Raw genomic sequence first — 27,002 nt, forward strand, 5'->3', positions numbered from 1 at the left:
CTGAGTTTGGTGATTGTAGGCCTTCCAAAGATCATGTTGTACGATGAGGTGGCACTTATCACATAGAACTTCATTACATGAGAGACCTGTTGGGGTACGGTCCCAAAGATAATCGGCAAATAAATGACACCCTGGATTGGAATCATTGTGTTTCTGAATCCATACAAGGGATCTTCAAGACAGGGGTCCATTTGGATGTGGTCGAGCTCCATCATATTGTGTGTCTACTCGAATACAATATTAGCATAGGAACCATTGTCAACTAAAATTCTTTTTACCTCGTTATTCGCGACATTCAGGGTCACCACCAAGGCCAAGTTATGATCCGGATTGAGTCCCTCATAATCCGAGTAAGAGACGTAGATTGGTTCATCCTCCAAAGGCTGGATCATCATCATATCATTATCCAGGTCCGGCCTCCGGGGCGGAGAAGCCGTGCCACCGAAGACAATATTTACTACATTTTTGCCGCTTCTCGGGGCCCTGTCCTTGTCGTTCAACCTCCTTTGAAGATACCGGTTCATATTTTCCTTCTTGATTTGATCTTCTATGAACATCTTGAGAGAGAAACAGTTTTCCGTGGTATGGCCATGATCTTCATAATAGCCACTAGGGTGGAACGCGGTTCGGTTCGGGGCGGTTTTGGTCAAACCCGAAACCGAAACCGAAACCGCATGTCCTCGGTTTTTAACATTGAAAACCGAAACTGCAACTGATACCATCGATTCGGTTTCGGTTTGAAAATCTCGGTTCGGTTTTAATCGGATCGGTTTCGGTTTTAAAACCGCATCACTCAAAATAACAACAAAAATATGACTATTAAAATTTTTAAGTAAATAAATTATAAGGTACATTTGTTTCCAATTAAGAGTGTTATGGTATGGTTCATCAAATGTTATGGTATGGTTCAGCACTTTAAATAAGAATTTTTTCCAGAAGTCTTTTCCTCCCAGGGAGCTTTTAAAGTGAAAAAAATGCAAGTCCTTTGACCTGACCATGTATTACAAAGTACAAATATCCTCTGAAGCTTTACAGTTATGTATAGCTGATTGTTATCAATAACAAGTCAAAGTTGCTCGTAATGTTATGTTTATAACAGGAAAATAATTGAAAACATTTTACATTTGGAAGTTCAACATAAAGTGTTACTGGCATATCTATCATCTCAGTATATACCTTGACCATTATTTTATATAATGAGATTGTAAAGGACTCTCAGATTAAGTCAGGAGGCAGGCAAGTCTCTTGAGTAACATTTTATAATATATATATATATATTAGAAATTTATATTATATAAATATATTATTTATTTTATTTATTTTAATAATCGGATCGGTTTCGGGTTTTTACGGTTCGGTTTTAACATAAAACTGAAACCGCAAATCGGTTTCGGTTTCGGTTTTTAATTTTTCGGTTTCGATTTCGGTTCAGTTTTTATCGGTTTTTAGCGGTTTAAGTTTTTTTCGGTTTTTTGCTCAGCCCTAATAGCCACAATGCTTGTCCCGGACCCTGTTCTCAGAGGGTGCGAGTAAAGGTTTCGGAGGATAATAAAATGGCTTACCTTTAACTTCGCGCAAAATGTTGGCCCGGGGCCGATTGAGGGGTGTCCACTCTAGCTCTGGTTTAGGTTCCCTTTTAGCCTTGGGCTTTCTTTCATTCCTTCTTGGTTCGGCGTAACCTTCCCGGGGTGGGGTTCCCCGAGATTGTTGAATATAATTGGCCTGCATGTCCAGCCTGTATTTTTTGTCCTTTCGGGACGACGAGCGATGCTCCGGGGACTCGTCATCATTATGCATTCTCCGGTTCATTTTCATCGACTTGAGAAAATTATTTTCCTTTATGAACTTTGATGTCAAAGCATAGAAAAATGCCAAGCTCTGGGGTTCTCTGTGAATTAGGTCTTTGACATATCCTTCGCAGGATATTGGATGCAAGTTCCTTTGGAATATGTTTACTGCTTCCTTTTCTTCTAGGTTGGAGAGTTGGTTGACCGCTTCCTGAAATCTTTTGATGAATTCCGGAAGGGTCTCCTTACTCCTTTGTTGGATTGTCTCCAAGTGGCACATTTGTAGCTCGTTCATCGGGTTGGTCCTGAACCTTTTCAAGAATATCTCGCAAAAATCTTTCCAGGAATCCACACTCCGGGATGGAATTCGGCTAGACCATTTTTGAGCTCACCCTTTGAGTGTTGATGCGAAGAAGCGGCACCTTGTGAGGTCACTGTAATCATAAATGTTGGAGATTTGTTCGAAGTATTTCAGATGCTCTTGGGGGTCAGCTAACCCATCAAAGGAGTCAAAATTGAAGTTTTTGAGCCCTGATTCTCTGGGGGTGGACTCCAATATTCTGTTAAATGGGGTCGCCGTCGCACCAACCTCCATGTCACCTTCTACCTTCCTCTTGAGATCACGAAGAGCCCGGGCCATTTGTTCTTGCTTGGATTCTTTTTCCGGCTCTGAATCCGAGGAAACATGAATTCGGTGGGATTTCAAATTCAACTTTGCTTCCTCATCCCAAATTTTCTTCTCAATGGTTTATTTGGCCTTGGCTTCCTATTCTTTCTGTATTCTTTCCCGGAGCGTAGCTCTTTTGATCTCGTCTCGGGCATCCTCTGGGGGTTTCTTCTGGTTCTTTGCAATTCGATCCAGGACAGATCCCCGTGATTCCCCGGTACGCTCCTCCTGATCCTCAGGTCGGGATCCAGGCCCAGTGTTATGCTTTTCTTTCCACAGATTCATGGCAGCTTATATCTGATCCGGGGTCATGTCACCCCAGGGATTGGCCGAAGTTTCTGCATACTTGTGAGCGGCTTTCTCGATGGTTACTCTTTGATCTCCTGGTTGGAGACTTTGATAAGGAGTCTGAGTTATGGGGGGGTCGTCGTCCATATCGTCCATCTCTCCGTCCCTGGGTTGGGGCGGAGGCGGCAGAAAAGAGGTGGAAACAGCTGCCTTACTCTTTCTTGAAGTCATGGTTGTTTAATAATATCGCAAACTTATAGTAAACAGTTCGCAATTTCAAGTGCTAATAGTGATTACTTAGACCCTAAGCAGGTTGTGATCAGCTAACAATGTTATGACTACAGTAGCTAAGCAAGATTTACCAACAGTACTTAAACAGAAGCTAGCTCTGAGTAAACCCCCAAAAAAAAATTAAGTACTTCAAGAAACCCCACCTTGGACTCAAATCAAATGACTAACCAAGTCAATCCCGGAGTCTTATTCCCATTAGACTCCGGGGTTAGGGGCAACAAATCAAATTAACCCCCAAAATTTTTCTAAATACTTCAAGGAATCTCATCTTGGACCCAAATCAAATGACTAACCAAGTCAACCCCGGAGTCTTATTCTCATTGGACCCCGGGGTTAGGGGCAACAAATCAAATAAACCCCCAAAATTTTTCTTAAGGCGTTGCGGCACAACAATAACTAATCTACTCCCACATCCGGATAAACCCGCATAAGGGAGTGGGGGAAAATGATAGCCTATATTAGTGCAGGCCTGATAACAGAAGTCCAGGGCCCAATATAAAGAGCCCAGAGAGCACTCAGCATTAACCCTGGAGAGCCCAGGACGCATGGCAATATCACCACCGTCCAGGTACCCCGGATCCAGAACATTCCTACGGCCCGGATTCGATAGTACACCGGCTCATTCTAAGCGTCCACACATCCTACAGTCTAAAAGACACACCTACGGCCCAGATCAAAAGGTGCAAACCCCTAAACCCTAGTGGGAAGCCTATAAAAGGCAGAACAAAAGGAAGGTTAGGGGTTACTTCATCTTACATATACACACACCACAATATAATTGCATAATTCCCGTTTCACCCCCTTTCTCCTTCAAAACCCTCTCTCATTCTCACGCCGGAGGTGCCGTGGGGACGCCACCCCCTTCTGGTTCTGTTTTGTAGGTTCCCACCCTACAGCTACAACGCGCGCCGCCTTCATTTCTGTCCAAACGGAGCGTGAGTCCGGGCTCACAAAGAAGGAGATCCCGGGGTGATCTGGGATTATCATATAGGCTTTTCTATGAAACGATTAAGGACAACTCGTACTTTGGTGAAAAGAACTTGTGTCATGCTCCTACCAATTCTTGAACTTCATACTTGCAGGTGGAGGTTTCAGAGATTATCTTCCGTCGGAGCACTTCATCAAACAAAAATTCTTCTCTATTTGAACAAAGAGGATACTTCTGGTGGCGTATCCAGCTTCGAACTCAAATATAAGGGGTGTCGGAAAAAAAAATTAACGAGCTCAAGTCGAGTGTTTGACATGTTATGCTCGAGTTCAACTTGAAATAAGCTAGAGCTCGGCTCGAAAAAATTATTTTCCACAAAATGAAGAAAATTTCTACAAAATTAAAAATAAATAGTACATAAATTTTTATAAAATCTTACTATATTAACTTAAATACTATAATTCATACATTTTCATTTCGTTGTAACAGGATTCAAGAAAATTATATAGTACTCCATAAAATAATTTTTAAATTATCGAACACATATTTTGAGGTACCTATTTGATATTTATCAGGACTTTAGTGATTCAAATGATACCCCGTTAAGTTTGATGATTAAATTGATATATGATTTTCAGTTGAGTGACAACTTTGATATTATTTACCCCTAAAAATTAATGAAACTGTAAAAAAAAAATTAATCGGAGGTAACCCACAGCCGTTACCCTTCGGGTACGGGCTCACTCAGGAGGCATAATCATAAATTCCCCTCCCGTAGGATTCAAACCTGTGACCAACACGATGGTTATCCTCTCTCTAACCAACTGAGCCGTGGGCTTGAAATTGTAAGTTTTTGATCGAGTCAAATTTTGTAGAAATACTTAGGCGAGTTGTAGGCGCATTAGAGCATCTCTAACGGGATGCACTTGTTAGCTAAAAAGTCTATGTGGCAGTATCATATACATATTAGCTAAAAAAAAGTACCTCTCCAACCCTAAAACCTTTTAGCAATGTTTTTACATATATTCTATCCCGTCTTCTATATTTGTTGATCAAGTAGCCATTAGCTAAAAGATCCACGTTTTCTGTTTTGTGCTTAATTTAAACATCTCTCAACCAAAATCGCCGCCTCCCTCCTCTCTCCCCTCTCCTAGGGTTTGTCCATTTTCAAGTAAATCGAGGGGCTTCCACTGGTTTTCTCCGGTGGAAAGCCCCAATCCCTTTATTTTCTTTTATTCTCGTTGATCTCTTTTCAATAAAACCCAATTTTTTTGGGTATTTGTGTGTCTCTCCTCTTGGAGTATGTGTTTGTCTCTCCTTTTGGAGTGTTTGTTATGTTTTTGCTTAGTCATGCTTGGGTTAATCTGGTATTGGATCTGTTAAGGACGAAGTTGCTGATATTTTTGGTGATCTGCAAAACCTGTATCGAATCTGGGATGGTGGTGATTATTGCAAGAGCTCACCTTTCACAACCAAAGATTGTTCATCTTTTATGGCTTTACACTTTCGGCATGTCTATAGCTGGTATCCGGCATGTAGATAGCTGTGGTGCCTTCGGCATGTCTATAGCTGGTGTCTGACATGTAGATAGCTGGGGTGCCGCTTCTTCAATCTCATTTTATGCGATTGTTGTTTCTGAACATTGGGCTAACCATAATTTTTACGTGATATGGTCAATTGCGATGTTGCTATTTTCAGAGATGTCGGTGCAATTTGGATCGCTTGGGATGTCTTTGATTTCGTTTTTAACTTCAAAAATTTTTAAATTCTATGTGTTAAACGATCAGGAATTTTTATCACCTTGTTGTATCGACAGTTGGGGGTTTGTCACGGCTGTATTATATTCAATTTAATGAAAATTTTCTGCATTTGTCAAAAAAAAACATCTCTCAACCTAATTTAAACCTAAACTCATTGATACATACATATATTTATATTATTTAAAACATGTGTTTTAAAACTCTTATTTTATATTTAATATATGTAACTTTAATACTTATTTTAAAAATTCTAATATTATATTATTATAAACTATACTTCACTTATAATTTCTATATATTTGTAAGTAATATTTCTATATATTAATCTTATTTTACTTATAATTGTAATAATTTTTTAATTTTATAATATTTACTTTAAAATATTTACATAAATAAAATAAAAATATCGTCATTAAATATTTTTGATTTAAATAATTATTTTATTTTCAATTGTATTGAATATATTTAGCTTAAATTTATTTTAATTATATATTTAAAATTAAAAATAAAATAAGATTCTGGATATAGCTAATGAATATAGCTAACATGACTGGAGTATAAATTCTTACATGTTCAAAAAAAATTTAACTAATTATATTTTAGCTAATTATATTTTAACTAACAAGTTTACCTAATATTTTTGGAGATAGCTCTTAATTCACACAGTCGCAGAATTTCAGCGGCAGCAGGCAGGATAACATTTGAGGAAACAATCAGAACAGTCAAAATATTTGGAATACTTTGAATGTAGTTATTGCAAAGAATGTGCAATGATGACTACAGAGCAATTACAATTAGAAAATGATTAAAAGAATTAAGAAAGAATTAAAAATATTAATAAACATAAACTGTCTTTTCTTAAGAGAGAATTTTTTATATAGAGAACCATAAAGAACCTTAATTCTGTTTAGAGGATTTTATCAAATTTGTTGGTAATGTAAAATAATAATTTTATTTAAATATAATAAAACATTCAGCTTAAAAAAATGATTGATTTTAAATTTGATTATATTGTAGAATAAATTTGGATAAATGTGATTTTAATGTGATTCTACTACAAAATCACTTTAAATTATTTCATCAAATTTCAATAATTTTTTAAATAAAAAAATTTTACAATTTCGTTTTTAATTTGGTAATTAAAATTTATAACTATATACGACAAAAAATGAAATAAATTATATATTTATATTTTTTAAATAACCTAGAGAGTCCTTCATGAATTGTCACCCAACATAAACATATTAATTTCGACTACAGACTTTATAAACATATTTTGTAGTTTATAATTTCGAGATTTGTATTTTGGTGGTTAACTCTTATTTATTACTGTATATTAGAGCAGCTGTGATTCACCTAAATATTTTATATATACACGTGAAAAAATTAAAGTGTTATCATCTAAATCCGTGTGATTCATAGATTTTTTCAATATTATATAATTCTTAAAAAAAATTAATTTGAATTAAAATCTTAAATTTGCTCATTTACATTTTTAAAAGTTATAATTTCATGAAAAATATATTTATGCTCGTATATGTTCATTATTTTTTAATAAGAGATATCTGAAAAAATAATTATATTTATTGAACGATACAATTTTATTAATATTTTTACATGTTTTTACAGAAAATGATTAATTATAACTTTAATTAAAAGTTTAGTTTCAGTTTAGATCAATAATTTATGAATTATTCTTAGTTTAATATTAGTTTTTTTTATTATAGTGAACCCGGAGTCGCTTGCGCACAGCTCAGCTCACGGAATAACCTGCAAATGCAAACTAAGATATACCGCACTTAAACTACAGACGTTCATAAGACATAATCATAAATTCTCATACTGTGTTATTCGTATTTTATCCTTAATCAATAATTTACATTATTGTGTTGCAACCCGAGACTAATTAAACCGATAAAATTCAACTAATTATTTTTAGTTTGATTTTAATTTTTTAAGCCCGATTCAATATAATAGTTTTGTTTTAACCCGCACAAATAGTATTGTTTTAGCTAGTCAAGTTATAATTTAATAAATTAATTTTTGATGATATAGATATCTAAATATCTATATAATAATTATATGTTTTGTTATAGAAATTAATTAAATAAAAATTAAATTAATAGATTAATTTGACTTCGATATTAATTAGAATAATATAGATATCAATATAAATTTAAATTTATAGAAGATTTGACTTTAATATCAAATATTTCAATAGAAATTCTAGTTTAATTTGGTAGAAAAAGTTGATTTCAATAATAATTATAATTAAAAAAGATCGACACACCAAACACCAATCAAATTTTTAATATTTCCTCTAGATAGATATCAAGAGCAACAATCATCACAAATAAATTATATTTTATTCCTAATATTCTCTTTTTTACGATTTATGTTTTCCATTGTCTTTCTTTATATAATCATTATAATATTATAAGTTAACTATTGTGCTCTTACTTTATTTATACAGTGCACATTTGTTTGAAATTTATGTATAGACATTTTTTTACATAATTTAACTGAAAAAAATATATTGTTATATAATTTGATTGAAATACTGTATTATCTTTAAAATAGGTATAAAAAAAATTACGATGTTATTGAAATAAGACCTAGAGGGGGGTGAATAGGTGATTATGGCTAACTTTACCCGATAATAGCTTACTGAGATTTTACCAACAGAACTATAATCTGACAATGATAGTAAGCTGATATGACTAAATGCAATGCAAAAAATAATGTGCAGAAAGTAAATAGAACACACAAGAATTTTAGCCAGGTTCGACCCCTAATCCCCTATGGTCTACGTCCTGGTCCCTTACCAACTTGGTAAGAGAATATATTATTGATCAATGAAGGTTACAACTACAAGATACAACAATATATCTCCCTTTATCCCAATTGCTGATAATGGCTTGCTGAAACCCTGTTTAAAAACCTGCTCTCTAAGTACTATACTACCCCGTAGTACAAACTCCTCTAGCAAGTACCACTAAACCCTTGTTTCCCTTAGCCAACTTATCCAGCAACTAATCAATACAATTTGAACAATACAAATCAATGATAGAGTTTACAACTCAAACTATAAACTCTCTCTAAGATGAACACGTGGATATATTTAGAGCTCGAGAGTATTTTGAAATCAATAAAGATCAGGAGTTGTATGTGTTCTTGCTTGCAAATTCTGTCAGTAATAAAAATTGCAAGAAACCACATATATAACCACACATTAACGTTTGAAACATTCTCAACAACTTACAACGGCTAGAATCCAATTCTACCGTTTAAGATCGTTGGGATGGTTTCCAACGTTCATGTGTACGTTAGATAGAAGAGAAAGAAAGATGTCCAACGTACAGAAAATATCTCTTCTATTTTGTAGAGGATAAAACGTTTTAATCAGAAGATAGAAGAAAGAGTTTGAAAGAGAAACAAACTCCTATTCTTTAGGAAATCAATTTGAATAAGTAAAAACGTTTTATAAATGAGCTCTCTATATATCATGCACGTTTATTATATTAGAGAAGTCCTTACAACTGATATATATGACGATCCTATAAAATCTCCAAGAAATTCGACTTCCTTGTTGAATCTGGACTGTGCATCTTGGCTTGCTGTTATTCTGACAATCGTGATCATAGCTTGCTGAAATAGATTACTGTCTTATGATAGCTTGATGTCATGATACTTAAACAGCACTGATATCAAGTTGTTATATCCTGCAAACATTCTCAAATAACAACATGATGGCTTGCTGTGTTGTGATCATCAAAACTAAGGAGTTACAATCTCCCCCTTTTTGATGATTACACACATTTAGGAGAATTATAAAAACTCCCCCTAAATCTATGCATATCTCAAAAACTTATAACATGTTACTGCAATTAATATAAATGACACATATGCATATCCAAATATCCAATCATAACTAACAACCAGCATAAATCATTACATCAAATCTTAAAAACCAAAAGTCAATTTAAACCAAGTAACAAACCAAGTAGCAAACCACAGATCCAAAAGTCAATTTAAACCAAGTAAAAAACCAAGTAGCAAACCACAGATTAAATATAAGCCAACTAGTCAACGGAAAGTCTTAACCATAAGACAACAGAAGATAGTCTTAATAACCAAACAGAAATAAACATAAGCATAAAATAAGTCTCCTAAATTTCTCCCCCTTAAAGCATCAAAAAGATCTAGGTTGAAGGCTGATCAGAAGTGTTGACAGCATCATCCTTTGGAGAAAAATAAGCATCTAGCTGATCTTCATTTTCCATATCTCCAGCAGCATTTACCAAATCATCTAGTCCAGTTTCCAAAACAACATTTGATTGAGAAGCCGAGGGTTTTGCAGCAGACATGAAGTTAAGCATAATATCTTTCAATCCCTTAATCTCAGTCTTCAGCTGATTCACTTGCTCTGTAGTAGCAGCCACATGTCCAAAAAGCAGAGTATTGTCATCTTGAATACCCTTAAGCAATTGCAACATCTCAGCAGTTGGAGTAAAGGCTGAGGGATTAGCTACAGCAGGGGTTTCAGTAGGTAGAGTAGGAATGATCCTAACCAACTCACCATTTTCAATATGCAGGTTGGACATTGCTATGGTTTTAGCATCCAACACCTCCTTGACAGACAACTTATCAGCAGACTTAAGATCAATCTTAAACGAGTCAAAAATCTTGGATAATAACAACCCATAAGGCAAACCTATTTTCTTCTGATTCACAGCAGCTAACATATTCTTGAGAATCAAATGAGACAAGTCAAAAGCCCTACCAGCTAAAATCATGGCAACCACAGTAACATCCTGACAACTGAAAGTGGATTTGTTTCTACCTCTAGGACACACATTAGCACGACAAATTTTAAACATAAAATGAGCCATTGGAGTGACTAAAGTAGTGGATGGAGGTTGGGGATTTTCTTCCATATTGCTATCAGACCCTAACAGCAACTTAAATTGATCCATTATAGAAAAATCAGGTAACACAACATAACCCTTTCCAGTAAAAACCTCAATCTCAGTTGGATTCTCAAACTTAATTAATGAGCTAAGAAAAGGAGGGTTCAATCGAATGCGCTTATCACGAACTGTGGACACACAATTACCAAACTTATCCTCATGCAAATTTGCATAAAATTCACGAACTAAATCAGGGTAATAAACTTTCGGTAATTCAAGCACAAAATTATCCATACCAACAGTCTTAAACAAATCTAAAGCACCAGATTGTTGAAGAAGCTTACCGACGACTGGAATACCAGGAAGAATGGGACGAGAATCCAATGCATTCTCGGTGAACCTCTGTTCCAAATCCGGAGAGTCAAAGGATAGAGTGATCTTGAGCTTCTTGGAATCAGGAGTTTGAGACACTTCATCGGTACTTTCATTTCCCAAATCAACCACAGTGTTAACTTGTTTAGAGACAGAACGATTGGCGAGAAGACCTGATTTCCTTGTTGCTCGAACCATGATGAGATCAAATTGCGATGATGTTGGAGAGAAGACGGTAAGTAGAAAAATAACTGAGCGGCGGTGAAATAAGAATTGAAACCCTAACCCGTGTTTTTGATAGCCTTTTTAGGGGAGAATTTAGGATAAGATTTAAAAACAAATAATAATTATCCTAATTCTAACACTTATCAAAATAACATCTTAAATCTATCTAAAACACCATAATTAGCACTTTAATCATTTAACAATTAAATCAGCAAATCATGCAAATATTTAAACATAATTAAACAGAGAATGACATATCATAATTAACAAAAAAATAACTTAACACAAAAAAATGTCATTTAAATAACCAATCATAGTAAGCTAATATGAAAAATGATAGTAAGCCAACATTACCAAATTTCCAAAGATAGCTTGCCATTATACACTGCACATGCCAAGTTCCCTTCGAATGGTAGAAAATCTTGCTTCGCCAAGGGGTTTTGTAAAGATATCTGCCAATTGATATTCAGTAGGTACAAAAACTAATTCAATCTTACCTTTGGCAGCATTATCTCTCAAGAAATGGTGACGAACATCAATATGCTTTGTTCTTGAGTGATTAACTGGATTCTTTGATATGTTGATGGTGCTAGTGTTGTCACAATAGATTGGAACTTTGCCACACTTGATTCCAAAATCTCGTAGAGTCTGAATCATCCACAAAATTTGAGAGCAACAGCTACCAGCTGCCAAATACTCACCTTCTGTTGTGGATAATGCAACTGAAGTTTGTTTCTTACTTTGCCAAGATACGAGACTTTGTCCTAAATATGTACAAACACCATTTGTGCTCTTTCTATCAGTTTGACAGCCTGCATAGTCAGCATCACTATACCCCACAAGATCAAATGTGCTTGTAATAGGATAAAATAACCCAAGATTAATAGTCCCACTTAAATATCGAAATATTCTTTTAACTGCATTTAAGTGTGGTTCCTTAGGTTTAGCTTGAAAATGAGCACATACACAAACACTATACATAATATCTGGCCGAGAAGCAGTAAGATATAAAAGACTAACAATCATACCTCTATACTTCTTGATATCAACATCTTTACCTTTTTCATCCGATGTCAGCTTGCTATTTTGATTCATTGGAGTAGATTTCGGCTTGACATTGTCAAAACCAAATCTGGTCAGCAAATTCTTGACATATTTTGATTGATGCACATAAATTCCATCTATAGATTGTTTAATTTGGAGCCCCAAGAAATAATTGAGCTCACCCATCATGCTCATGTCAAATTCACTGCTCATACACTTAGAAAACCACTCACACATAGAATCATTAGTGGATCCAAAGATTATATCATCTACATATATCTGGACAATCAAAATATCATTACCATTTTGCTTAATAAATAAAGTAGGATCAATTTTACCTCGAATGAAGCCATTTTTGATCAAAAACTTACTAAGCCTCTTGTACCAAGCCCTTGGTGCTTGCTTTAAGCCATATAATGCCTTCTTAAGCTTGTAGACATAGTCCGGATGTTGTCCATGTTCAAAACCAGGGGGTTACTTGACATAAACTTCCTCTTCCAGAAATCCATTAAAAAAAGCACTTTTGACGTCCATTTGATGTAGCTTGATCTTCTTGTAGCATGCATAAGCAAGAAGCATCCTAATTGATTCCAATCTAGCTACTGGAACATAAGTTTGATCAAAGTCAATGCCTTCTTGTTGGTTGTACCCTTGTGCTACGAGCCTTGCTTTATTTCGAGTAACAGTACCAAATTCATCCACTTTATTCTTGAAAATCCATTTTGTACCAATGATTGAAGCATCCTTTGGTGGCTTGACCAGTTCCCAAACATCACATCGTTCGAACTGATTGAGTTCTTCTTGCATAGCCGTGATCCAATTTTCATCTTCAAGTGCTTCTTTGACATTCTTGGGTTCCTCTTGAGCTAAAAATGCAGCATAAACATAAAAGTTTGTAGTGCCTTTTCTTGTCTTGAGACCATCAAAAATATCACCAATAACCTGTTCTGGAGGGTGATTCTTCACTGTCCGTGTAGCTTTTGGCAATGAATGTTTTGCAATATCTTCATGTAAAGTCTTCCTTATCTTAGATGGAGGAGCTAAGTCTTCACCATCATAGATTGGCATTTTATCCTTTGCTCTATTTCCTCTAGGACCATCAAGAGTCATCTTTGCCATCTTTACAATTGCATCATCAACTGGAGTAGAAGGTTCTGCTTGCTGATTTCCTGAGGCAGTTTCAATTTCAGCTTGCTGTTTTCCAGAATCAGTCTCTGTTTCAGCTTGCTGTTTTGGAGTAGCCTTCTCTGTTTCAGCTTGCTGTTGTCCAGCTTCACCTGCATCATCTTCCTCGTCTCTTGGAAGATCATTGTTAGGTTCTTGAAAAGTAACATCTATAGATTCCTCAACAATATGCTTAGACAAATTATAAACTCTATAGGTTTTACTATTCATAGAATAACCAAGAAAAATAGCTTCATAAGATTTAGCATCAAATTTACCATCATTACCAATTGTCTTGAGCACAAAACACTTTGATCCAAAGATTCTGAAGTAACTAATGTTGGGCCTCTTTTTCTTGAGCAATTCATATGGAGTCTTGTCCAAAATAGGTCTTGTCAATACTCTATTCAGAACATAGCATGCTGTGTTGACTGCTTCTGCCCAAAAACTTCTAGATAACTTGCTTTCTTGTAACAAAGTCCTTGCTGTCTCTTACAGTGACCTATTATTGCGTTCCACCACACCATTTTGTTGTGGAGTCCTTGGAGCCGAGAATTTATGTGATATTCCTCTTTCTTCACAATAAGTAACAAAGTCTTTTTGGAATTCACCACCTCGATCACTCCTTATTCCTACAAGCTTTGTATTGAGCTTATTCTCAAGTAATTTAATTAGTTTCTCAAACTCATTAAAAGCAGCATCTTTAGTTCTAAGAAACAATACCCATGTAAAACGAGAATAATCATCAACAATTACAAAACCATATTGCTTACCTCCTATACTTTTATAAGCTTCTGGACCAAATAAGTCTAAATGTAAAAGTTCTAAGGGTTTAGAAGTAGATACCATTTTCTTTGCTTTGTGAGTACTTCTAATTTGCTTGCCTAATTGGCATGCCGAACACACCTCAGTCTTGACATACTTGATTTTGGGTAAACCTCTGACTAGCTTCTTCTTTGAAAGCTTGTTAAGTAAGTCCATGTGAGCATGACCCAATCTTCTATGCCAAACATAAGGATCAGTGTCTATTGCAGCAAGACAGCAAGCTGTTTTCTGTAACTCAAAGTCCAAAATATATATATTTCCTTCCCTTCTAGCAACTAGGGGGACTTTGTTAGTACCAATAGTAATAATACACTTATCAATACCAAAGTTAACAGTATGACCATCATCATATAACTGACTTATGCTAAGCAGATTATATTTAAGGCCTTTAACATATTGAACTTTATCAATTGAAATGTGTTTATTACCTATTTTACCTTTTCCAAGAATTTGAAGAGTTTTGCTATCACCAATAGTCACTCTTCCACCCTTTTTCATCTGAAGACTCAAGAATTGTGCTTTGTCTCCACTCATATGTCTAGTACATCCGCTATCTAAAATCCATTGAGTTGATTTGACTCGAGCGGCAAGACACATCTACAAAACACATAAAACAACTCAACATTTTGGTACCCAAAGTTTGTTGGGTCCGACATGGTTAGCAGATAAAACATATAAAACATGTAAATCAGATTTCTTTATCCATTTTTGGATAAATCTAGGTGATTTAACTCTGCCAGCCTGATGATGGTAAGCTGTCTTTGTTCTGCCATTCTGATCATAGTAAGTTGTTTTCTGTTTGTTTCCTCCATGGTAAGATTTTTGTCCATTCTGAACTTTGCAATGCTTTTCAAGATGCCCTTTCTTTCCACATCTGTTGCATATCTTCCAAGGCATAGCATAATCATAGGGTATGCCATATTTTCATTCATATCTTAGAGCTTTGTCCTTCTTGTTTGCATTCATTCCAATTCCTTTTCTGACCAATGGAATATTTGTGTTGTTCATCATAGATTTGAGACTTTCTTCTCCTTGAACAAACGATCCCATGCCCTTTTTCAGATCCTCCACTTCCTTTGTGAGCAGATCAATCTTTTCAGCTTGCTGACTTATGATTTCAGCTTGCTGAGATGGTTCTTCTGCTTGATTTGAAGGTGTTGCATCTATTGATTCTCTGAGTTTGAACAGCTCCAAACATTCATCCCTTGCTTCAATCTCCTTCTTTAACTCTGTGATCTCCATTAATTGAGTCTTGTTTCTTTTGAGGAGAATTTTGTTAAAGTTTTCCACATGACTAACTTTAGCTTGAAGATCCTTGATTTCAGCCTCTTTGTCAGCTTGTGTAGGTACCTTCTTGTCAATCCAAGTATCTACTTTGCTCATCAAATCTTGAACCATAGTCTTGAGATAATTATTCTTCTCTTTTAGCTTGCTATTTTCAGCTTTAAGAGAATAATATTCACCTATAGATACATTCTTACATTCCTGCATGGTTAGTGGTTCCAAAACAATATTTTCAGAAGATAAATTATATTTACAAGAGTTTACCTCACTCTGATCTTCTTCTGAATCACTTTCTAGGTATCCACTTTCTGAATTTCCTCGAACAGAATCATCATCAAGTCCAACTAGGGAAAGATTGACCATGTCTCCACTTGAATCATCACTGGAAACCGAGTCATCATCACTCCAAGTCATTAGAGCTTTAGCTTTCTTCTTATCCTTGAAGACAGTTTGTTGTTTTGACTTTAATTTGTAGCAGTCCCGCTTATAATGGCCTGGCTTTCCACATTCAAAGCATGTCTGATCTTTAGAATCCTTGTTGGGCTTCTTATTTTGGAAAATCTGCCTTTATCTCTTTTCAGCTTGTTCTTCTTCTCGATCATCTTTCTGATCTTCCTGGATATTAAAGCTAGTTCTTCGTCTGACTCATCTTCAGATTCCAGTAAGCTATCATTAGGGTGAAGAGCTAATTGCTTCATTTGAGCAACTGGAGCTTGCATAGAACTTGATTGGCTTTCCTTGATTTTGCTTTCAAATTGTTCCAATTCTGCAAAAACAGCCAATTGATCCATAGTATCTATAGTTGGAGAGGATTCTAGAGCTGTTACCTTTGGTTCATAGATAAATGGCACAACACTAAGTATCTTCATGTTGATTTCCTCTTGTGGGATATGTTTGCCAAGCTGCTTTAAGGCATTCAGATTTATCTGGAATGTAGCTTGACTTTCTCGAATAGTTTCTCCGTCTTGAAGCTTGAAATTTCCAAACTCATTCATTAGTTTACTCAATTTCACCTTTCTTAAACTCTTGGATCCTTCGTGATACAATTCCAGAGTATCCCATATCTCTTTAGCTGATTTGCATGAAGAGACTTTATCACATTCACTAGGACATAACCCATTCATGAGAGAATTCCTAGCCTTTCCATTGAAGCTGTATTTGATTAGTTCAGCCTCTGTGAGATCATCAACGTTTTTCACTTTGCCTTCTTTGTCCTTAAACTCAAAAGGACCCTTCTGAACAACTCTCAAAGCTAGTGGCTCCCTGGATAGATACACTTTCATGCGACCTTTCCACCAGTTATAGTTTTCTGTACCAAGCAAGAGAGGTGCTCGGTAATCTGAGGTTCCTTCGGGATATTTGTCAGCCATTTCGATCGAATACTATTCCTGTTACAGAAAGATTAGTATACCAAAGCTCTGATACCAACTGAAATAACACCTATAGGGGGGGTGAATAGGTGATTATGGTAACTAGGATTACTTTTAGATTTTACCCGATAATAGCTTACTGAGATTTTACCAACAGAACTATAATCTGACAATGATAGTAAGCTGATATGACTAAATGCAATGCAGAAAATAATGTGCAGGAAAGTAAATAGAATACACAAGAATTTTAGCCAGGTTCGACCCCTAATCCCCTATGGTCTACGTCCTGGTCCCTTACCAACTTGGTAAGAGAATATATTATTGATCAATGAAGGTTACAACTACAAGATACAACAATATATCTCCCTTTATCCCAGCTGCTGATAATGGCTTGCTGAAACCCTGTTTAAGAACCTACTCTCTAAGTACTATACTACCCCGTAGTACAAACTCCTCTAGCAAGTACCACTAAACCCTTGTTTCCCTTAGCCAACTTATCCAGCAACTAATCAATACAATTTGAACAATACAAATCAATGATAGAGTTTACAACTCAAACTATAAACTCTCTCTAAGATGAACACGTGGATATATTTAGAGCTCGAGAGTATTTTGAAATCAATAAAGATCAGGAGTTGTATGTGTTCTTGCTTGCAAATTCTGTCAGTAATAAAAACTGCAAGAAACCACATATATAACCACACAATAACGTTTGAAACATTCTCAACAACTTACAACGGCTAGAATCCAATTCTACCGTTTAAGATCGTTGGGATGGTTTCCAACGTTCATGTGTACGTTAGATAGAAGAGAAAGAAAGATGTCCAACGTACAGAAAATATCTCTTCTATTTTGTAGAGGATAAAACGTTTTAATCAGAAGATAGAAGAAAGAGTTTGAAAGAGAAACAAACTCTTATTCTTTAGGAAATCAATTTGAATAAGTAAAAACGTTTTATAAATGAGCTCTCTATATATCATGCACGTTTATTATATTAGAGAAGTCCTTACAACTGATATATATGAAGATCCTATAAAATCTCCAAGAAATTCAACTTCCTTGTTGAATCTGGACTGTGCATCTTGGCTTGATGTTATTCTGACAATCGTGATCATAGCTTGCTGAAATAGATTACTGTCTTATGATAACTTGCTGTCATGATACTTAAACAACACTGATATCAAGCTGTTACATCCTGCAAACATTCTCAAATAACAACATGATGGCTTGCTGTGTTGTGATCATCAAAACTAAGGAGTTACAGTTATCTATTTCTCAAATTCTAAAAACATATTTCGGAATTTTCAAAAATCACAGTATAATTTAGAAAATCATGTTAGTTTTCCAATTTTTATTTTGAAAAATACTCCTCCTTCACAATACATGTCCACTTTATATTTAAATATTTAAATTTAGTTATACATTTCAAATTTCAAAGTATATTTATATTTTCAAAATCAACTTACTTCACAAATTTCTTATTTCAAATTATAATCAATTAATTAATACAATTAATTTGTCAATCTCCGTTTTTCTAGTGATTTTTAAAAGTGCACATGTTACTGTAAAATGGAAGAAGTATCAAATTTGAACATAAAAATTGTTTGTGTTTTCCAGAAAAAAAATTCTTAGTGAGTATACCTAACTTGAACATATTTTATGTTGTTTGTGTTTTTGTAGAAAATTCTTTCTAACCTGTAAAATGAAGGGGCCCTAAAGTTTAAGGAAAAATATTTTGTTTGCCTAATAAAGGTTTATTTGTTATAAAAGAATATAAATCGGTTAGTATTGATCACGCATATATAGGAGTAATTATAGAAACGAAAGCATGACACAGTATGCATTCCCCACAAAAGGAGGGCAGGTAAACAAAATAACAAACAATGAGAGATATTAGGGATCATATCTTTTACTCGGTATAGACAGATGAGATATAAATTAAGTTGGTTGCACTCACTCACTCTACTTGCTTAATCCTTTTTTCTATTAAGATAAAGTATGTACACATATTTGTTTAGATCATAAAGCTTGATATATATATATATATATATAGTACTTATAACACAGTTGAGACATTATAAGATTGATCATCTCAACTATTAATCATAAAGAAGAAAAAAACACAATGGCTGGGGGTGTAATGTCTGCGCAGGATGGGGGAACAGAATTCCCAGGAAGGCTCACACGTCAAGTTATTTTCTGTAGTCTCATTGCTGCCTTTGGTGGTCTCATGTTTGGTTATGATATCGGCATTTCAGGTCCTCCCCCCCACCCTCCCCCTCCCTTTATTCTATTCTATTTATTTATGTTTACCAACTTAACTTAATCTTGTAGGTGGAGTGACGTCCATGGATAGTTTCTTGGAAAAGTTCTTTCCAGAGGTATATAGGAAGAAGCATGAGGTGAAGGAGGACAATTACTGCAAATATAACAATCAATTTTTGCAACTCTTTACATCTTCCCTATACCTTTCCGCTACTGTCTGTTGTTTTTTCGCATCCAAATCATGCAACACATTTGGGAGAAAAAGGACCATGCAGGCCGCCTCTGCATTCTTCTTACTTGGTTCTATTTGCAATGGTCTTGCCCAAAACCTTGCCATGCTAATTGTTGGAAGGCTTTTACTTGGTGCTGGAATTGGATTCGGAAACCAGGTAATTAACTCATTAAGAGAGTAAACATTTTTTTTGTAATAATGCACTTCATTTGACTCTTTTTTTTTTTTGAGTTATAGCCATGTAATGGTTGATAATGCAGGCAGTGCCACTATTTATATCAGAGATTGCTCCGGCAAAGTATAGAGGAGGACTAAACATTATGTTCCAGTTGCTAGTTACAGTAGGCATTTTCGTAGCAAATTTGGTCAACTATTTCACATCTCATCTTCCTCATGGTTGGAGATATTCACTTGGTGGAGCTGGAGTTCCGGCTCTTTTCCTTTTAGTAGGCTCGCTTATTATTGTTGAGACGCCCACAAGCCTCATTCAGCGTGGCAAGAAAGAACGAGCTATGAAAACACTAAAGAAAATCAGGGGCAAAGACATTGACGTTGACAAGGAGTATCAATCAATTGTAGCTGCTACAGAGACAGCTCAAAAGTTCAAGCATCCTTTTAAACATCTAGTGAAAAATTGCATGCCACAACTTATATGCGGAAGCATAATTCAAATGTTTCAGCAGCTCACAGGGATTAATGTTATCATGTTTTATGCTCCTGTTTTGTTCCAAACAATGGGATTTAAAAATGATGCCTCTTTGTTATCATCTGTGATTACGGGGTCAATTAACGTTGGCAGCACCCTTATTGCTCTCTTCTTCGTTGATAAATGGGGAAGACGGGCATTACTCGTTGAGTCTGTTATTCAAATGCTCATCTGTCAGGTTTTTATTTTCTAACCTTACATATTACAGTTAAGTAGTAGTATAAATTATGTACACAATCTTATGCTACTACAAACAAGCAGTGGATATATGTAACACTTTCATATTGATATATTAATATTGTAGGTTGTGGTGGGAATATTTCTTCAAGTGGACTTGCATGCTACAAATGTAATGCCAAAGGTACCAGCATACTTTGTTGTTGTCCTTATCTGTGCTTTTGTTGCTGGATTTGCATGGTCCTGGGGGCCATTGGGTTGGCTGATAGCAAGTGAAATATTTCCATTAGAAACTCGAAGTGCTGGATTTTTCTGCGCGGTGGCCATGAATATGATTTGGACCTTCATAATTGCTCAAGCTTTCCTATCAATGCTATGTAGCATGAAAGCTGCTATCTTTTTTTTCTTCTCAGCCTGGATTGTTATAATGGGAATTTTCGCAGTTTTCTGGTTGCCAGAAACCAAAGGAGTTCCGATCGATGAAATGGAGGAAACCGTTTGGAAAAAGCACTGGTTTTGGAAGAGGTTTTTTGATCATGAAGAAGAGTCTGGTGATGCAAAAGCTTAATAATATATGTCTCTAGCCTTAATAGTAATGGCCCTATATTGCTGCTGCTCTCTGTTTAAATTTTTTTGTGGGTAATTTTGGGCGAGGCTGTTACTGGTTAGAATCTTTGTTTACTTGCTAAGGGTTTGTTCTGAGTCATCATTTCATTGTAAGACTGATCTGTAGATGTATTTACTATTTTGTGATAATGTAATGAAATGATCATCCTTTTCTTAGGTTTTGTGACCAGAATATTAATTTTAAGGACTACTACAACTATTTAAATAAATTAAAATAGAATAGAAACCCATTCAACAAAGATTTAATTTGAAATCATTCTTTTATATTGATGGAGTAGAAGTATCAGAGCAAAACCTGATTAGATAAGAATAAGAATCCTCTGAAGCAAATGTACAGACAAAAGATTAGATAACCGAAAGCGTAAAAGTTGTGGCATTATGGGGATGATTTTAACTAGTAGTCACGTTAGATTAAAAAAAATGGGAATAACATAAAGAGAAAATAGAATAAAGCAGGAAAACTTGAGGTGCTCTTACATTGCAAGTTGCAGATATGTATGGTGCATGAAATGGTTAGTTTTGTTGGTTACCATACAAAAAGGTAAAAGCATTTAATATTTTTCTAGCATGTTCCCTTCAATTAGTGTTGAGGAGGGAGTTGAATATACTCCAGTGCAAAGTGCTGCAGAAACAGAAAATCTAGTATATGTTTTTGTGGAAATAATGTAGTAGTATGATCAAGTCAAAGAACGGCTAATGTCAAGATGATTATATTGTTGGATAAAAAACACTCTTCTTTTTGTTTCGCAAAGAACAGGACCACAGATTTGGTAGTATGAGATTATACCAGAAGATTAACCCAACTAATTAAATATTAGTAGCTTAATGCTGCTGTGAATCTTACTTTCTACTTAATTTGTCTTGGTTTAATCATCAATCAGTTTCACTGAGAAAAAGGGGATTTTCTATGACAAAAGCAACGGGGGGAGCTCTCAGCATATGATGCTTGACCCTAGTGGAAGATCTCAAGGTCCAGGATATGGTCAACAGAGCATTTTGTGCTTAATTAATTAATTTCTAGTACCTAAATATGATTGTTTAAAGATTTTTTCTGCCTAAACTTAGATGAACGGTTTTCATCGGCATGATGGTCATTTCTATATGAAATCCGTCACCCTCACTGTTTGGAACCAGGCGGCGGCCAGCGCTCACAGAAGCAGATTGCGCACATCAGAAACCTTCACAGGATAAAATCTGAAAATTTATAACATAACTACTTTCCTGTTTCCTGGCATACAACAGTATGTTCAATTTGTTAGTTGCTCTGAAGATTGAATCTTCTTTACAAATAATTCTTTTAGTGTACTTGTACAGAATGATCTTATGCCTATTTGCATTTACAAGTTACAAGCAGTACTAGTGCCGATTTCCCTCAAGCAACTATTATCTCAAGTGCCACCATAAAATATTCACAACAAACACCACAAAAATAGTTATTCTATTCTACCGGCCTGATCAAAGAAAATGCTTATTTGAGAGAGTTGTCGCAACAACAATTCAGCCATAAAGATTATGCAGTCCTGACTGCATTTGGAAAACCACATCTTGAGGCCCCAAGTAAGACTCATGTATACTTCCCCTTTGAAAATTATGGTCCTCCACTTTAATTCCGTGTGAATTTAACCCGTAAGGAGGTATAAACATGTTTCCACTTGTTTGGTTAAAAGATAAGGCTGCTGCACCATTGGGTGCCTGGTTCCACTGGTAAGGTCTTGGAGAGGAATTTGTGTGTTGAGAAAGTGTGTTACCTTGGTCCATTGAAGTTCTTTTGTTGTCTGGCGATGGAGTTTGATTGTCGTTAAGATTGACTGTAGTTATATCATGAATGCTTGCTCTTCTTTTATCTTTACCACCGGAATGTTGCCTGATAAAGTACTTCTGAGCATGGCTGGCAACCTGAGTTGGTGTTCTAGTAATCACATAATTACGTGAGATATTTCTCCAATCCCCTTTACCATACTTCTTGAGCCCCAACAGGAACAGCCTGTGAAATATGTGAACAGAACTCTTACGTCAACAGAGAGCTTAACATGCACAAAGATTTGAAACCAATTAAATCTTCTGTTATCAACAATTCAATCAAGGTTTAGGCACACAATTCCCTACCATTATTATCAGATTTACAAGGTATAAGTAAATACACATAAATATTAGTATAAGGACCAGGAAAGGGTGACTTACTTATGCTCTTCTTCAGTCCATGGAACACCCTTTTTTCTTTCTTGATCCGATGGTCTATGTCCACAAGATCTTTTTCCGCCGAATGAAGCCTTGAATCCATCAAAACCATTAGTACTGTTTCCCCATTCTAATGTAAAAGGAGATTGACTATAACCAGGAATTGGAACCAGGCCTGCTTCAATACTACTCACATCATCTTCCAATTCTTTATATTGTCGCTTAACATCAGCCACAGTTTTCCCTGGAACCATGGCTGCAACTTTCTGCCACCGGTCCGGAGTATCCTTATCGTACTTGGCCAGAGCATTTTCAAACAACTTGTTCTCTTCTGGAGTCCATCTAGTACTCTTGCTATCATCAAGCAACCAGCTTGAGTTTGGAAAATAAGAAAGTGGTGACAAAACCTCCATCCCAAATCTCATCCAATAATTTGTTTTTATTTTACTATTCAAGAGAAAAGCCTAGTTTGTTCACAATAATTCATACTTCTCCATAGATGACAGAAATGAGGGAATGTAAAAAAAGACGTGGAGATTTTTTTTACAATTGCAATATCAATGTTATATCAAGGAGCATTTTAAAAGGAATCAGAATACCTTTAACTATTACCATCTTCACTCAATTTTGGAATCTAAAAAGAACCCAACTTTCCAAAAATCAAACAAGATTTTCACTATTATCTATTCTAAATAATGATAAAACCCTACACGCCCTTAAAAACATCAAATTTTACTGAACTTTCCTCAATATTAAAACAGAAAAAAAAAAAATGAGTTAAAACAAGAAACTTAAAGAAACTTACTTTGAGCTAAAGAGAGCTTGTAAGTGAAAAAAAGGAGCAATCTTTTTTACTCACTTTAGCTTCAAATTCTTGAAATTCCCCAAGAAAATTTCTAAATTTGAGCTAAAGGGAGCTTATAAGTGAAAAAGCAACCAACTTTTATTACCTACTTGAGCTTCAAATTCTTGAAATCTCACCAAATTAAAGAAAGTACAGAGAGAGAGAGAGAGAATCTTGAAAGGAAAGAGAGTAAATGAAGAAGAACCTGGAGGAGTGCAAGGACAAGTAAAAAGCTGAAAATAGAATTCAACCCAAGTGAGAAAACAGTGAAAATTTCAAAGATTTTGGGACTTTGTTAAGGCTAAAGTGGGGAAAGATTTGTGCTTTTCTTTTTCAGTTATGATGCATGATGATGATGAGTAGTAGGAGTAGTAGTATAAGCAAAAGAAAGCACAAAATATAGCAAGGGGGTTGAAGTATATTGAATCTAAATTTTAGTAGCAGTAAAATGTTACTGAAAGGAGTGTGAGACAGAGATCTAAACAGAGAGAGAGAGATTGGTGGAGGGGTGGTGGGTTGTGATTGGATGTGATGGTGTTTTTGGATACTGCAACTTCAAAAAGTTTTTGCTTATTATAATGGAAACTTTCTCTTTCTCTCTTTCTTTTTACATTCGAATCTTATACCAGCGATATTACCTTTTTCAATGATTAAAACTTAAATGTGTACAAGAATTTTACATTAATTTTAGGAAGAAAGTACTCATTTCATATACCGGGTTCGGATACTATTTATGTTAAGTGATTAACTATTAATTTACGTCTAATCTATAAAATTAAATATAGATCTTATTGAATTCGTATTTATAAATATTTTAATATTATAAAAATTTTATATTTAATACTATTACAAAATTAAAGATATTAATAATTAAAAATGTGCATTAGCAAACGTGTCCAACACAAATAGGAAATGTTTTTTAGGGACGGAGGGAGTATATGATATGCAAATACTGCCATATGTTTAGAAGGTCCTGCCATAGACATAGAGGGTATTTTAGTCAAATGAATATTTAGATCCCAAAAATAAGATAAATTTTGAAGTGAAAATATGTAAAATTTACATTAATCACCACTTCGTTTATTTAAAAAAGGGTGCTGATTTATGCACACCAAAACTTATTTATACACACTTTTTTTATTTATTTGACTAAAATACCCTCTATGTCTCCTTAATTTTATTATTCTAATAATCACTTGTTCATTTCCTAATTCCTCTCCTGTTTTATTTTTCTAACAAGTAACCAAACTAATGTTTAATAAATTATTTTTTATTTGTTATTTATTATTATAAACATAAACTTTTATAATTATACAATAAGATAAAAATACACATGTTCATGGAGCATCTTGTAAAACAGGTCAAAATGACTCATTTTTCTTAGAGCTATGAACTAATTGAAATTGACTTTCGAAAGGGATAATATTTTCATTATTTAAAAATATTTACGGGAGGGAGATTAATATATGACACACAAACAAGTTTAACAGGTGAAGATTGTTCGAAAACAAATTTAGATGTGCTAAATATATTTTGGGTGTGTATAAATCGACATCCTTTTTAAAATTAACAATTTATGGAAAATAAATCTTTTGCAACACATGCACGAATTAAACATAAAAAATAACTTTAATTACATTCATAATTTGTTAAAGAACAAAAGTCCATATCAAAATCACCAAAAAGAAAAAGAAAAGAAAAAGTAAAATCTAACAACTTCTAGTACTGAAAAAAAATGCTGGCAACAATTTTCGAACAAAATATTATGTAAGGCTACTGAAAAAACCAACATTATCATTCACAATCAATTCATACATTGTATTAAAACTAGTAATATAGCCCGTAATTCGCACACGAGAATTTCTTGCAATATACAAAATTTATTTCAAATTTTTTTTAGTGCAATATCGCAAAATTCATCGTACCTTTGTATTGTTAAAAAAATGCAAAGATTAGCATATGAGGCTGATACTTGAATTAGTATGTTGAAACACATAATTATATTTAATTATTTACTATTATAAAAATGTATATGGAGTAAACTTTAAATTTGTTTTTTAAATTAATTATGTTAGTGAAATTACATCACTAAAATAAATTGTGTGTGTAGTACTGTATAATAATTGAAAGACATAAAATTGATAAATTGCTAATAAATATAAATAAAATTTATAATGTTTTATGAATTCCCACCACAAATATTCAATAAACTGGTTAAAAAAATCCAATATCCAATAGCACTGCTCATTTGAAAATACTCCGGTCTTAATATTTTATCGAATATATTGGCAATTTAAATCCTTAAGATCTTTGATGGTGACTAATAATTTCACTCGGCAAAAAAACAGTCCATCAAATCCTTGACTGAAACAAAAAACATGATAAGATATCAAGGGTTGGCTCAGTTGGTTAAAGAGGGAATAACTATCCTCTTGGTCACAGGTTCGAATCCCCAGGAGGAGAATTTATGATTATGCCTCATGAGCCAGAGCCTGTCGCTTAAATGCAAATCGAGAATTTGCGCGAAAAAAAATCCGGGCTTTTCACTCAACCACCGCTACAACATCAACAATTCCATAAGCTTGGGCTTCTGTTGCCGACATATTTAAGTTTACCTTGGTTCATGTGGTTTGCAGACTATTACGTGAGTCCGTAGGGTTTACCCAGTGCGCACCCGAAGGGTAGCGGCTGCGGGTTACCTAAGATATAAAAAATGTAAAAACAATATAATTGTAATTTAAAACTAAAAAAAATTAAGTTAATATATTTAATATTTGATATTAATATAACATAACTTATAATAAAAACACATTTTTCTCATTATTATTACCACCTCCAAATCATGATTTAGATATATTTTTGATGCAGGGAAATTGGTTATTTCTATTGAGCTTTTAAAAATATAAAAGTGCAATAATTGTTAATAAGTTATAAATTATTATGTAAAAAATATGAACCTAAAAGTAATAATATTAACATTATGTCTCTTAACGATGACATTATACAAAATCACAACTACAGGAATTTCTAATGCTTGGTAAAAAACTTGATTCATAAT

General features: G+C 34.5%; 3 protein-coding genes across 3 annotated transcripts; 1 reads left to right on the top strand and 2 right to left on the bottom strand.

The window, feature by feature from the left end:
- Positions 1 to 224: 224 nt before the first annotated feature.
- Positions 225 to 722, bottom strand: LOC141665636 (uncharacterized). Its single transcript, XM_074471622.1, has one exon. It carries the CDS (start codon positions 720 to 722, stop codon positions 225 to 227), a length of 498 nt encoding a protein of 165 aa, XP_074327723.1.
- An 18,172-nt stretch (positions 723 to 18,894) lies between these two features.
- On the top strand, positions 18,895 to 21,078 carry LOC141666479 (sugar transport protein 8-like). Its single transcript, XM_074472516.1, has 4 exons — positions 18,895 to 19,173; positions 19,250 to 19,569; positions 19,673 to 20,296; positions 20,423 to 21,078. Exons 1-4 carry the CDS (start codon positions 19,041 to 19,043, stop codon positions 20,861 to 20,863), a joined length of 1,518 nt encoding a protein of 505 aa, XP_074328617.1. The 5' UTR covers positions 18,895 to 19,040; the 3' UTR covers positions 20,864 to 21,078.
- Positions 21,079 to 22,101: 1,023 nt separating this feature from the next.
- Positions 22,102 to 24,536, bottom strand: LOC141666480 (transcription factor DIVARICATA-like). The gene is made up of 2 exons (XM_074472517.1): positions 23,104 to 24,536; positions 22,102 to 22,906 (listed from the first exon to the last, which is right to left on the bottom strand). The coding sequence occupies exons 1-2, from the start codon at positions 23,523 to 23,525 to the stop codon at positions 22,420 to 22,422; spliced, it is 909 nt and encodes a 302-aa protein (XP_074328618.1). The 5' UTR covers positions 23,526 to 24,536; the 3' UTR covers positions 22,102 to 22,419.
- Positions 24,537 to 27,002: the final 2,466 nt, after the last annotated feature.

Source organism: Apium graveolens, chromosome 6, assembly GCF_009905375.1.
Source record: "Apium graveolens cultivar Ventura chromosome 6, ASM990537v1, whole genome shotgun sequence".
Classification (NCBI taxonomy): Eukaryota; Viridiplantae; Streptophyta; class Magnoliopsida; order Apiales; family Apiaceae; genus Apium; species Apium graveolens.